The sequence below is a fragment of the Brassica rapa genome, chromosome A08, assembly GCF_000309985.2.
Source record: "Brassica rapa cultivar Chiifu-401-42 chromosome A08, CAAS_Brap_v3.01, whole genome shotgun sequence".
NCBI classification, from domain to species: Eukaryota; Viridiplantae; Streptophyta; class Magnoliopsida; order Brassicales; family Brassicaceae; genus Brassica; species Brassica rapa.
In genome coordinates this window covers 1,983,160-1,996,562 of record NC_024802.2, presented here as the reverse complement: position 1 = coordinate 1,996,562, position 13,403 = coordinate 1,983,160, and the positions used below count along the sequence as shown (strand labels likewise).

The window sequence follows — 13,403 nt, the reverse complement described above, 5'->3', positions numbered from 1 at the left end:
GAAAATTTAAAAAAAAATAAAAATTCTATTTTAATGCATAGTTGCATACTTCACTAACGTATGATGAAGGTCAAAGAGGTTTGAAACCTTTGTTGTCACCGGTTTTCTAGAGAATAGCGATTTTATAGTGGTTGGTCAACCAATTTAGGGTCAACCAATTTAGGAAGTATTATGAAGTTTTACTTAATTAATTTACAAAACATTTAAACTATGCCCATGTACCATAAAAGAGAGTTTAATATACATTAATACAAATGTAGAATGTGTTTAGAATTTTTAAACTACACTGAAGATCATATGCTTCTGTATAGAGAACATTTACCGAAAAATTAAATATTTTCATAGAGGTTAACACATAGATTTTGAGAAAAATTAAAAAAATGAAAATTTTATTTTAATGCATAGTTGCATACTTCACTAACATATGATGAAGATCAAAGAGGTTTGGAACCTTTGTTGTCACCCTTTTTCTAGAGAATAGCGATTTTATAGTGGTTTGTCAACCAATTTAGGGAGTATTATGAAGTTTTAATAAATTAATTTACAAAACATTTAAACTATGCCCATGTACCATAAAAGAGAGTTTAATATACATTAATACAAATGTAGAATGTGTTTAGAAATTTTAAAACTACACTGAAGATCATATGCTTCAGTATAGAGAGCATTTACCGAAAAATTAAATATTTTCGTAGTGGTTAACACATAGATTTTAAGAAAAATTCAAAAAAATAAAAATTTTATTTTAATGCATAGTTGCATACTTCACTAACATATGATGAAGGTCAAAGAGGTTTGGAACCTTTGTTGTCACCGTTTTTCTAGAGAATATCGATTTTATAGTGGTTGGTCAACCAATTTAGGGAGTATTATGAAGTTTTACTAAATTAATTTACAAAACATTTAAACTATGCCGATGTATAAAAGAGAGTTTAATATACATTAATACAAATGTAGAATGTGTTTAGAAATTTTAAAACTACACTTAAGAACATATGCTTCAGTATAGAGAGCATTTACCGAAAAATTAAATATTTTCGTAGTGGTTAACATATAGATTTTGAGAAAAATTAAAAAAATGAAAATTCTATTTTAATGCATATTTGCATCCTTCATTATCATATGATGATGGTTAAAGAGGTTTGGAACATTTGTTGTCTCAGTTTTTCTAGGGATAAAGATTTTATAGTGGTTAGTCATCCAATTTAGGGAGTATTATGAAGTTATTTAAATTAATTGACAAAAAATTTAAAATATAACCATGTACAATTAAAGATAGTTTAATATTCATTAATACAAACGTAGAATGTGTTTTAAAATTTAAAACTACAATAAAAATCGTAGGCTTCAGTATATAGAGCATTTATCGAAATATTAAATATATTCGTAGGGGTTATACCCATAGATTTTGAGAAAAATTCAAAAAAATGAAAATTATATTTTAATGCCTAGTTGCATACTTCACTAACATATGATGAAGGTCAAAAAGGTTTGGAACCTTTGTTGCCACCGGTTTTCTAGAGAATAGCGATTTTATAGTGGTTTGTCAACCAATTTAGGGAGTATTATGAAGTTTTACTAAATTAATTTACAAAACATTTAAACTATGCCCATGTACCATAAAAGAGAGTTTAATATATATTAATACAAATTTTTAATGTGTTTAGAATTTTTAAACTACACTGAAGATCATATGCTTCAGTATAGAGAGCATTCACCGAAAAATTAAATATTTTCATAGAGGTTAACACATAGATTTTGAGAAAAATTAAAAAATGAAAATTCTATTTTAATGCATAGTTGCATCCTTCACCAACATATGATGAATGTTAAAGAGGTTTGGAACCTTTGTTGTCTCCGTTTTTCTAGGGAATAGAGATTTTATAGTGGTTAGTCAACCAATTTAGGGAGTATTATGAAGTTATTTAAATTAATTGACAAAAAAATTTAAAAGATGACCATGTACCATTAAAGATAGTTTAATATACATTAGTACAAATGTAGAATGTGTTTAAAATTTTTAAAACAACACTAAAGATCATGGGCTTTAGTATATAGAGCATTTATCGAAAATTAAATATTTTCTTAGGGCTTAGTTAACCTATTGATTTTGAGAAAAATTAAAAAAATGAAAATTCTATTTTAATGCATAGTTGCATACTTCACTAACATATGATAAATGTCAAAGTGGTTTGGAACCTTTGTTGTCACCGTTTTTCTAGAGAATAGCGATTTTATAGTGGTTGGTCAACCAATTTAGAGAGTATTATGAAAATTTAATAAATTAATTTACAAAACATTTAAACTATGCCGATGTATAAAAGAGAGTTTAATATACATTAATACAAATGTAGAATGTGTTTAGAAATTTTAAAACTACACTGAAGATCATATGCTTCAGTATAGAGAGCATTTACCGAAAAATTAAATATTTTCGTTGTGGTTAACACATAGATTTTGAAAAAAAAAATTAAAAAAATGAAAATTCTATTTTAATACATATTTTCATCCTATATTAACATATGATGAAGGTTAAAGAGGTTTGGAATCTTTGTTGTCTTCGTTTTTCTAGGGAATAGAGATTTTATAGTGGTTAGTCATCCAATTTAGAGAGTACTAGTATTGATCCCGTGCGTACGCACGGTAAAAAAAAATGTTAAATAAAACCAAATTTCAGTTATATATACACTGAAAATTACATGTTTAGTCAAAAATGTTAACACACTTATCATTGACTAAACATATGAAAAACAGTTTAATTTGTTTATAAAAATTCACATCGATTAAAATTAGCTCTTGGAGCACAAATATTAGTTTGAAGTTCTTGAACAAAACTGTTTTATGATTAGTCGCTACAGTAGATCCTAATCCGGTTGATGCGCTTACATTGTTATCAACCAAAGAGGCTCTCATTCTTGCTGACTTATTTTGTGCCATTGAAGGCCTTGAAACCTGCAGGTGGAAGTCCATTTTCAGCAAAACTGATATCTTCTATATAATTCTCAATCAAGATATATGAAATCAGATTGCAGTCTTATCACGTTTTAGTTGCAAACTATGAGCAGTAAGGAACATTAAATAAAACCATACCTCTGTTATGATAGTTTAATGTCTAGAATCTGCAATGAGCTTTTAGCTATTGAACTTAACTCCTTTTTTTGAGCAACTGAACTTAACTCCTTTTAGAGCCAAATCACACTATAGTCTATCATTCTTCCCAATATCACACTTTGAAAAATCATACTATTCGGCAATATATGAATAAGGAAAGCCTAAATAGATTACAATTTAATTTAAAAATCAACGAAATCGAAAGTTCAAAAGAACCTCATTCCCAAGAGTATTAGAAAAGTACAAATTATAGATTGGTCATTTTCTAGCTTACCAATACCTTATTTACTCATTACAAAAAACACTTTATTTAGTATCTCCATCTGTATATAAAAAAAACCAGTAAACAATTGAAAAAATAATTAGTAAATTCTAAAATTAATTTACTCATTAGCTTGAGAATATATGATCTTTAGTACTTAAAGTATGATGCTATACCTTTTAAACTAAATAACATAACTGATAAGCAATACATCAGACATGACTAAACCATGCAAACTCGATTAAATACTCTAATCTAAATGATATGTGGATGTGAAAGCATAATTAAGAAATTATATGTACATGCGAGAAAGAGAACGTAACAAATACCTTTGAGATTAATAATAAGTTGAAGAATAATTTGAGATATCAAACACCTGAAACCAAAAAAAATATTGATACCAGCGACTATGGAGCATTTTACCAAGAAACTGAAACAATTAACAAATACATGCAGTTAATATACCTCTGTTAATTTGTTTGAGAATTTAATCGTTGTTCCCCATGATGGGCAGCAACAATTTTGTCATCTTCAACACTTCATGTTTCTCTAGTCCCTATAATAACTGTACATAAACCAAACTTTTAACAGCAATCTGAAACATTACATTTATAGGGGGGAAAAAGTGTAGTACTCTTTATCATATTTTCAAAGGTGTTTTCAATCTATACCCTGCTATATTTTACGGTGCGCTTTAACGATATGATAGTGATACCTTTGATCAAAAGGCAGTCTTGTGATTTTACCTCATCTGCCTCTGCTTTTTATTTTCCTCTTCCTCTCTTTCTTGTGGGTCTCTAGCAATTCATATCATTCTGATCAAACATATCCACCCTTTCTAGAACTTTCTTGACTCTAGAATGGATCAGATGAGCCAATATGTTTCTCCGCTGAAGCCTGCGAAACTGCACACAGAGTAAGATAGCCTCGCCGGGATCTATGGGTTACTGAGATCGTTTACTCAGAGATGTACCTCTGCACTGGCCCAGGGCATTCAATATGGAAATTAAAAAAAAAGAGCATATTTCTGTTATTGAATTAAGGTTTTGAAATCAAAGACGGAGCATATTTCTGTTATTGATTGATTTTGAGTTTTCTATATCGAATCGAAGAGATAGGAATGCGAAAAGAGAAAAATCGTGGACAAAGAAAATAGGTCGTGGATTAGATCATGGGTTGTTTAGTATTTTTTCCATAGGCTTTTTCTAGGTTTATTTGATTTTATTTAAAAACAATTGTAAACAAATATTACATGGCAAAATAAGATTGGTTGAGTGACTTGTGCTTTAGTATATAGAGGATTATGATGTTATTTAAATTAATTGACAAAAAATTTAAATGATGACCATAAACAATTAAAGAGAGTTTAATATACATTAATACAAATTTAGAATGTGTTTAAAAATTTTAAAACTACAATAAAAATCATAGGCTTCAGTATATAGAGAATTTATCGAAAAATTAAATATATTCGTAGGGGTTATACCCATAGATTTTATGAAAAATTCAAAAAAATGAAAATTCAATTTAATACATAGTTGCATCCTTCACTAACATATGATGAATGTCAAAGAAGTTTGGAACCTTTGTTGTCACCGGTTTTCTAGAGAATAGCGATTTTATAGTGGTTGGTCAACCAATTTAGGGAGTACTATGAAGTTTTACTAAATTAATTTACAAAACATTTAAACTATGCCCATGTACCATAAAAGAGAGTTTAATATACATTAATACAAATGAAGAATGTGTTTAGAATTTTTAAACTACACTGAAGATCATATGCTTCAGTATAGAGCATTTACCGAAAAATTAAATATTTTCATAGAGGTTAACACGTAGATTTTGAGAAAAATTAAAAAATGAAAATTCTATTTTAATGCATAGTTACATCCTTCACTAACATATGATGAAGATTAAAGAGGTTTGAAACCTTTGTTGTCTCCGTTTTTCTAGGGAATAGAGATTTTATAGTGGTTAGTCAACCAATTTAGGGACTATTATGAAGTTATTTAAATTAATTGACAAAAAAATTTAAAAGATGACCATGTACCATTAAAGATAGTTTAATATACATTAATACAAATGTAGAATGTGTTTAAAATTTTTAAAATAACACTAAAGATCATGGGCTTTAGTATATAGAGCATTTATCGAAAATTAAATATTTTCTTAGGGGTTAGTTAACCTATAGATTTTGAGAAAAATTCAAAAAAATGAAAGTTCTATTTTAATGCATAGTTGCATACTTCACTAACATATGAAGAAGGTCAAAGAGGTTTGGAACCTTTGTTGTCACCGTTTTTCTAGAGAATAGCAATTTTATAGTGGTTGGTCAACCAATTTAGGGAGTGTTATGAAGTTTTAATAAATTAATTTACAAAACATTTAAACTATGCCCATGTATAAAAGAAAGTTTAATATACATTAATACAAATGGAGAATGTGTTTAGAAATTTTAAAACTACACTGAAAATCATATGCTTCAGTATAGAGAGCATTTACGGAAAAATTAAATATTTTCGTAGAGGTAACACATAGATTTTGAGAAAATTAAAAAAAATGAAAATTCTATTTTAATACATAGTTGCATCCTTCATTAACATATGATGAAGGTTAAAGAGGTTTGGAATCTTTGTTGTCTCCGTTTTTTAGGGAATAGTGATTTTATACTGGTTAGTCATCCAATTTAGATAGTATTATGAAGTTATTTAAATTAATTGACAAAAAAATTAAAAGATGACCATCTACAATTAAAGAGAGTTTAATATACATTAATACAAATGTAGAATGTGTTTAAAAATTTTAAAACTACAATAAAAATCATAAGCTTCAGTATATAGAGCATTTATCGAAAAATTAAATATATTCGTAGGGGTTATACCCATAGATTTTGAGAAAAATTTAAAAAAATGAAATTTCAATTTTAATGCATAGTTGCATACTTCACTAACATATGATGAAGGTCAAAGAGGTTTGGAACCTTTGTTGTCACCGTTTTTCTAGAGAATAGCGATTTTATAGTGGTTGGTCAACCAATTTAGGGAGTATTATGAAGTTTTCATAAATTAATTTACAACACATTTAAACTATGCCCATGTACCATAAAAGAGAGTTTAATATACATTAATACAAATGTAGAATATGTTTAGAAATTTTAAAACTACACTGAAGATCATATGCTTCAGTATAGAGAGCATTTACCGAAAAATTAAATATTTTTGTTGAGGTTAACACATAGATTTTGAGAAAAAAATCAAAAAATGAAAATTCTATTTTAATGCATAGTTGTATCCTTCACTAACATATGATGAAGTTCAAAGGCGTTTGGAACCTTTGTTGTCTCCGTTTTTCTAGGGAATAGCGGTTTTATAATGGTTATTCAACCAATTTAGGGAGTATTATGAAATTTTACTAAATTAATTGACAAAATATTTAAACGGTGCCCATTTACCATTAAAGAGAGTTTAATATGCATTAATACAAATGTACAATGTGTTTCAAAATTTTATAACTACAATAAAAATCATAGGCTTCAATATATAGAGCATTTCTCAAATAATTAAATATTTTAGTAAGGGTTAACCCATAGATTTTGAGAAAAATTCAAAAAAATAAAAATTCTATTTTAATGCATAGTTGCATACTTCATTAACATATGATGAAGGTCAAAGAGGTTTGGAACCTTTGTTGTCACCGTTTTTCTAGAGAATATCGATTTTATAGTGGTTGGTCAACCAATTTAGGGAGTATTATGAAGTTTTACTAAATTAATTTACAAAACATTTAAACTATGCCCATGTACCAAAAAAGAGAGTTTAATATACATTAATACAAATGTAGAATGTGTTTAGAAATTTTAAAACTACACTGAAGATCATATGCTTCAGTATAGAGAGCATTTACCGAAAAATTAAATATTTTCGTAGGGGTTAACACATAGATTTTGAGAAAATTTTAAAAAATGAAAATTCTATTTTAATGCATAGTTGCATTCTTCACTAACATATAATGAAGGTTAAAGAGGTTTGGAACCTTTGTTGTCTCCGTTTTTCTGGGGAATATAGATTTTATAGTGGTTAGTCAACCAATTTAGGGAGTATTATGAAGTTAATTAAATTAATTGACAAAAAAATTAAAAGATGACCATGTACAAATAAAAAGAGTTCAATATACATTAATAAAAATGTAGAATGTGTTTAAAACTTTTAAAACTACATTAAAAATCACAGGCTTCGTATATAGAGCATTTATCCAAAAATTATGTATATTTGTAGGGGTTATACCCATAGATTTTGAGAAAAATTCAAAAAAATTAAAATTCTATTTTAATGCATAATTGCATACTTCACTAACATATGATGAAGGTAAAAGAGGTTTGGAACCATTGTTGTCACCGTTTTTCTAGAGAATAGCGATATTATAGTGGTTGGTCAATCAATTTAGGGAGTATTACGAAGTTTTAATAAATTAATTTACAAAACATTTAAACTATTCTCATGTACCATAAAAGAGAGTTTAATATACATTAATACAAATGTTGAATGTGTTTAGAAATTTTAAAACTACACTAAAGATCATATGCTTCAGTATAGAGAGCATTTACCGAAAAATTAAATATTTTTGTTGAGGTTAACACATAGATTTTGAGAAAAAAATCAAAAAATAAAAATTCTATTTTAATGCATAGTTGCATCCTTCACTAACATATGATGAAGTTCAAAGACGTTTGGAACGGTGCCTATTTACCATTAAAGATAGTTTATTATACAGTAATACAAATGTAGAATGTGTTTCAAAATTTTAAAACTACAATAAAAATCATAGGCTTCAATATATAGAGTATTTACCAAATAATTAAATATTTTAGTAAGGGTTAACCCATATATTTTGAGAAAAATTCAAAAAAATGAAAATTCTATTTTAATGTATAGTTGCATCCTTCACTAACATATGATGAAGGTCAAAGACGTTTGGAACCTTTGTTGTATCCGTTTTTCTAGGGAATAGCGGTTTTATAATGGTTATTCAACCAATTTAAGGAGTATTATGAAGTTTTACTAAATTAATTGACAAAAAAATTAAACGATGTCCATGTACCGTTAAAGAGAGTTTAATATACATTAATACAAATGTAAAATGTGTTTAAAAATTTTAAAACTACACTAAAAATCATAGGCTTCAGTATATAGAGCATTTACCGAAAAATTAAATATTTTTGTAGGGGATAACCCATAGATTTTGAGAAAAAATCAAAAAAACGAAAAATTATATTTTAATGCTAAGTTACATCCTTCACTAACATATGATGAAGGTCAAAGAGGTTTGAAACCTTTGTTGTCTCCGTTTGTCTAGAGAATAGCGATTTTATAGTGGTTAGTCAACTAATATAGGGAGTATTATGAAGTTTTACTAAATTAATTGACAAAACATTTAAACAATGCTCATGTACCATTAAAGAGAGTTTAATATACATTAATAAAGAAGTAAAATGTGTTAAAACATTTTAAAACTACAATAAAAATCATTGGCTTCAGTATATAGAGCATTTACCAAAAAATTAAATATTTTCGTAAGGTGGGTTAACCCATAGATTGTGAGAAAAAATCAAAAAAATGAAAATTCTATTTTAATGCATAGTTGCATCATTCACTAACATATGATGAAGTTCAAATACGTTTGGAACCTTTGTTGTCTCCGTTTTTCTAGGGAATAGCGGTTTTATAATGGTTATTCAACCAATTTAGGGAGAATTATGAAGTTTTACTAAATTAATTGTAAAAAAATTTAAACGACGCCCATGTACCATTAGAGAGAATTTAATATACATTAATACAAATGTAGAATGTGTTCAAAACTTTTAATACTACAATAAAAATCATAGGGTTCAGTATATAGAGCATTTATCAAAAAATTAAATATTTTCGTTAACCCATAGAATTTGAGAAAAATTCAAAAAATGAAAATTCTATTTTAATGCATAGTTGCATCTATCACTAACATATGATGAAGGTCAAAGACGTTTGGAACCTTTGTTGTCTCCATTTTTCTAGGGAATAGCGGTTTTATAATGGTTATTCAACCAATTTAGTGAGTATGATGAAGTTTTACTAAATTAATTGACAAAAAATTTAAACAATGTCCATGTACCATTAAAGAGATTTTAATATACATTAATACAAATGTATAATGTGTTTAAAAATTTTAAAACTACAATAAAAATCATAGGCTTCAGTATATAGAGCATTTACCGAAAAATTAAATATTTTTGTAGGGGTTAACCCATAGATTTTGAGAAAAAAAATCAAAAAATAAAAATTATATTTTAATGCATAGTTACATCCTTCACTAACATATGATGAAGGTCAAAGAGGTTTGGAACCTTTGTTTTCTCCGTTTTTCTAGAGAATAACGATTTTATAGTGATTAGTCAACTAATTTAGGGAGTATTATGAAGTTTTACTAAATTAATTGACAAAACATTTAAACGATGGTCATGTACCATTAAAGAGAGTTTAATATAAACTAATACAAATGTAGAATGTGTTTCAAAATTTTAGAACTACAAGGCTTCATTATATAGAGCATTTACCAAATAAATAAATATTTTCGTAGGGATTTAACCCATAGATTTTGAGAAAAATTCAAAAAAATAAAAATTTTATTTTAATGCATAGTTTCATCCTTCACTAACATATGATGAAGGTTAAAGAGGTTTGGAATGTTTGATGTCTCCGTTTTTCTAGAGAATAACGGTTTTATAGTGGTTAGTCAACCAATTTAGTGAGTATTATGAAGTTTTACTAAATTAATTGATAAAAAAATTAAACTATGCCCATGAACAATTAAAGGGAGTTTAATATACATTAATACAAAAGTAGAATGTGTTTAAAAATTTTAAAACTACAATAAAAATCATAGGTTTCAGTATATAGAGCATTTACCCAAAAAAAAATATTTTTGTAGGGATGAACCATAGATTTTGAGAAATATTTAAAAACATTAAAATTTTATTTTAATACATAGTTACATCATTCACTAACATATGATGAAGGTCAAAGAGGTTTCGAACCTTTGTTGTCTCCATTTTTCTAGAGAATAGCGATTTTATAGAAGAACTTGATTTTTCCAATCTGCTCCGTGTTTTTCAACTACTTTTTACAAAAGACATGTCTTCAATCCGTAGATGTTTAAGGAAAGAAAAAAATTGTTACATCTTCCAAACCAGATATCTCCGGCGAATCAAGTCATGCTGGTGATCTAACTAAAGACATGTTTTAACAAAACGCAATTCCACCATCCTACAACTCACGGCATGGAGAAAGGAACAGACTCTTTGCATAGATGAGGAACTTAATAATTTGATTTTGAAAAAAAAAATCTTTCCTAAAATAATCAAATTAAAAACAGAAGAAACAAAATAAAATAATTAGAGAGAAAAAGAAAGATAAAAAAGTGTTTAATGAGTAGAAAATCACATCACAGTCCCCAAAGTGCATGAGATCGAATAAATCATCTTGATAACAATCCAATGAAACATTAACTTCTCATCACACTATGTTAAAAAGGGTAAGCAAAACATACATTCGCAGAGAAAAACAGAGAAAAAGTCTCTCTTCTCCGTAGACTTTGTTCAAGACAAAAGTTATGTGAAGCAGTCAGAGAAGTTCCAATTGCCAAATCTTGTAATGCACAACACTATGAGATACTCCTCACATATTGGTCAAGTGCAGTGTTGAACAACTCTGACCTTTAAAGACCCAATGAAAACATAGTCAGAACAAATACGGTATGCTGCTAGACGCAACAAGAAGATCGTTATTCATTGAAGCTTACTTGATTGGAGATCCTGGGTTGTAGATAGGATTTTTCACCACGTATTCAACGTATAAACCGTAGATGTACTTTAGGGACTCACGTAAATCTCCAGTCTTTGGATGAGTTACCAAGATAATCTGCAAAAAAAGAATATAAACATGGTGTGGTTTAAGCATCTAAACAACTCCGGAATCTTCACTCATGAAGTTTGCTTCAATCTAATATCTCATCTTGAAAAGCCCATCCATGTGTATGTATATCCATATAAGTGAAGCAAGACAGCAATCAAGGATCAACAATTAAGTTTTCAGTCATATTAATTACATTTGCGACTAGACCCTAAAGCATGAAACCTTGGTTATGCAAAATCAGCAATCCCCCAAGATACATCTTGACCCTCATGCTTGTTCAAACATATCAATCTTTACACAGACATGAATCAGCTCAGCTAGTTTTTATTTAAGAAAACAACAATCTCATACACACATTATGTCTGAACACTCTAGTTTTCACATTCACCTTCTTACTTCCCAATGTTCTTACATATAACCTCCTCAGCTAACATAACCTTAGCTTAAAAGATGATCTACAAACATATCAATATCTATAGAGACATGATACAGCTCAGCTAGTTTTAACTCGTAACAAACAATTTACTAATCCCATTTATCAAACAAGACAATTATGTTTGACATTCATCTTCTTACTTCCAATATTCTTACATATAAACTCCTTAATTTACTTCATGTTCTCTAGGTAGACACAAAGACAATGACTTCGGAGTTAAATAACTTCCTCATGCTTGTTCAAAAATATCAATCTCTATAGAGACAAGATCATTTCAGCTAGTTATAACTCTTTAACACCAATTCTCATACACGACATTATGTTTGACATCTGTCTGATGAACACTCTGGTTTTTCACATTTATCTTCTTAGTTCCCATATTCTTACACATGACACCTTTTAGGCTCTTCACGTTCTCTCACATAGACACTAAAGACAATGACTTTACGGTTGAATTAACAAGAGAGACAGTGGTTGAAGGCTGACCTTAATACCAGAGGGAGTCTCCATGAAGCTAAGCTTGTAAGTATTAGTTCGAAAACTATGGAAAGAGCACCCTTGTCCTGGCAACTGTGGAACACCTAGATTCCCCTTATCCGCACTGCAAACAATCAATCACACAGATAGATAGATCCAAAATTGATCAAATCCACAAGTCAAATCCATCAAAAGGGATGATGAAATCACTAACTTGACGGGATCCATCTTGGCGGTGAGAGATTTGAGGGAGAAGAGAAGACCGAACATGAGCTTGTGGTCTTGCTGAGGGTTGAGCGTGTGAAGAGGCCTGTTCCATTCTTTGTAGAGGAGACAGACGCCGTTACGGTTGAAAACGTACATCATGTGCGCGTTGTTTCCACTCGCCGTCGGAACCTGTGGCGACGGATTTATCTCCGATCCACCGAAGAACTGCATTCTTCCGTCGCCGTCTCCGTGAGATCAGAGGAAAATGTGTGCAGCTTCGATTCAGACGAAACAGAAACAGTTCATGTCTTCACTGTTTTGGGCTTTTAATTGGGCCTTTGTGATAAAAGTAGGTTCGTAGTGGGTCTTTCGAACTCTCGCAGATTTAAGTAAAAGCAGTAAAAAACTTGAAGCCATTGGAAGCTTCAAAGACTGCGAGTAGGGGTGGGCACTTTACCCGATATCCGAAGTGGCACCCGAACCCGATCCGAAAAACCCGAACCGAAATCCGAACCGAAGTAGCAAAATACCCGAACGGGTATTGAATAAGAAGAGATTGGATACCCGAACCCGAACGGGTAATACCCGAACCCGAATGGATATCCGAAGATAACCGAACATATGTATAATTAACCTTATATTTCTAGTTTACATCTCTCATTTTATATAAAATATTTATATTGATACTACACATACTTTAAGTTCATAAGATGTACATACAATTACGGAAAAAATGATTTGCTACTCACTTAAAATGCATGTCAAGTTTTTTATTTCAAAAATTAACAAAAAGTTACATCCAACTTTTTTTTAAAAATAACTAAATTAATGTCTTTTTAGTTTTAAAATGTTATGTCCAAATCTATTAACCATTCAATCTATTAAAAATAAAAAATTAGTTAACTAAAAGTTATATTTTTAAATACTAGAAACTTGAGAAATAAAAATATTAATTTTTTTTTTC

The 13,403-nt window shown here is 29.0% G+C and overlaps 1 protein-coding gene and 1 long non-coding RNA gene across 5 annotated transcripts; both read right to left on the bottom strand.

The window, feature by feature from the left end:
- Positions 1 to 2,712: 2,712 nt before the first annotated feature.
- On the bottom strand, positions 2,713 to 4,828 carry LOC103870323. 4 transcript variants are annotated; one of them, XR_004450253.1, is made up of 4 exons: positions 4,120 to 4,828; positions 3,839 to 3,938; positions 3,703 to 3,749; positions 2,713 to 3,434 (listed from the first exon to the last, which is right to left on the bottom strand). It is a non-coding gene; the product is annotated as an uncharacterized LOC103870323 (long non-coding RNA). The 4 variants fall into 4 exon arrangements; XR_004450251.1 differs by having other exon boundaries at positions 4,089 to 4,827; XR_004450252.1 differs by having other exon boundaries at positions 2,713 to 2,952; positions 3,091 to 3,434; positions 3,839 to 4,821.
- Positions 4,829 to 10,807: 5,979 nt separating this feature from the next.
- Positions 10,808 to 12,734, bottom strand: LOC103832847 (trafficking protein particle complex subunit 1). The gene is made up of 4 exons (XM_009108938.3): positions 12,447 to 12,734; positions 12,242 to 12,356; positions 11,207 to 11,325; positions 10,808 to 11,120 (listed from the first exon to the last, which is right to left on the bottom strand). The coding sequence occupies exons 1-4, from the start codon at positions 12,668 to 12,670 to the stop codon at positions 11,069 to 11,071; spliced, it is 510 nt and encodes a 169-aa protein (XP_009107186.1). The 5' UTR covers positions 12,671 to 12,734; the 3' UTR covers positions 10,808 to 11,068.
- Between the last annotated feature and the right edge of the window lie 669 nt (positions 12,735 to 13,403).

Bases quoted from the DNA above. Each gene is read 5' to 3' on its own strand.
- LOC103832847 (XM_009108938.3), bottom strand. From the start codon at position 12,670: ATGCAGTTCTTCGGTGGATCGGAGATAAATCCGTCGCCACAGGTTCCG. The intron at 12,357-12,446 runs GTTAGTGATTTC...GATTGTTTGCAG, and splicing joins GCCAAGATGGATCCCGTCAA to TGCGGATAAGGGGAATCTAG. The intron at 11,326-12,241 runs GTCAGCCTTCAA...CTTTTTTTGCAG, and splicing joins AGACTCCCTCTGGTATTAAG to ATTATCTTGGTAACTCATCC.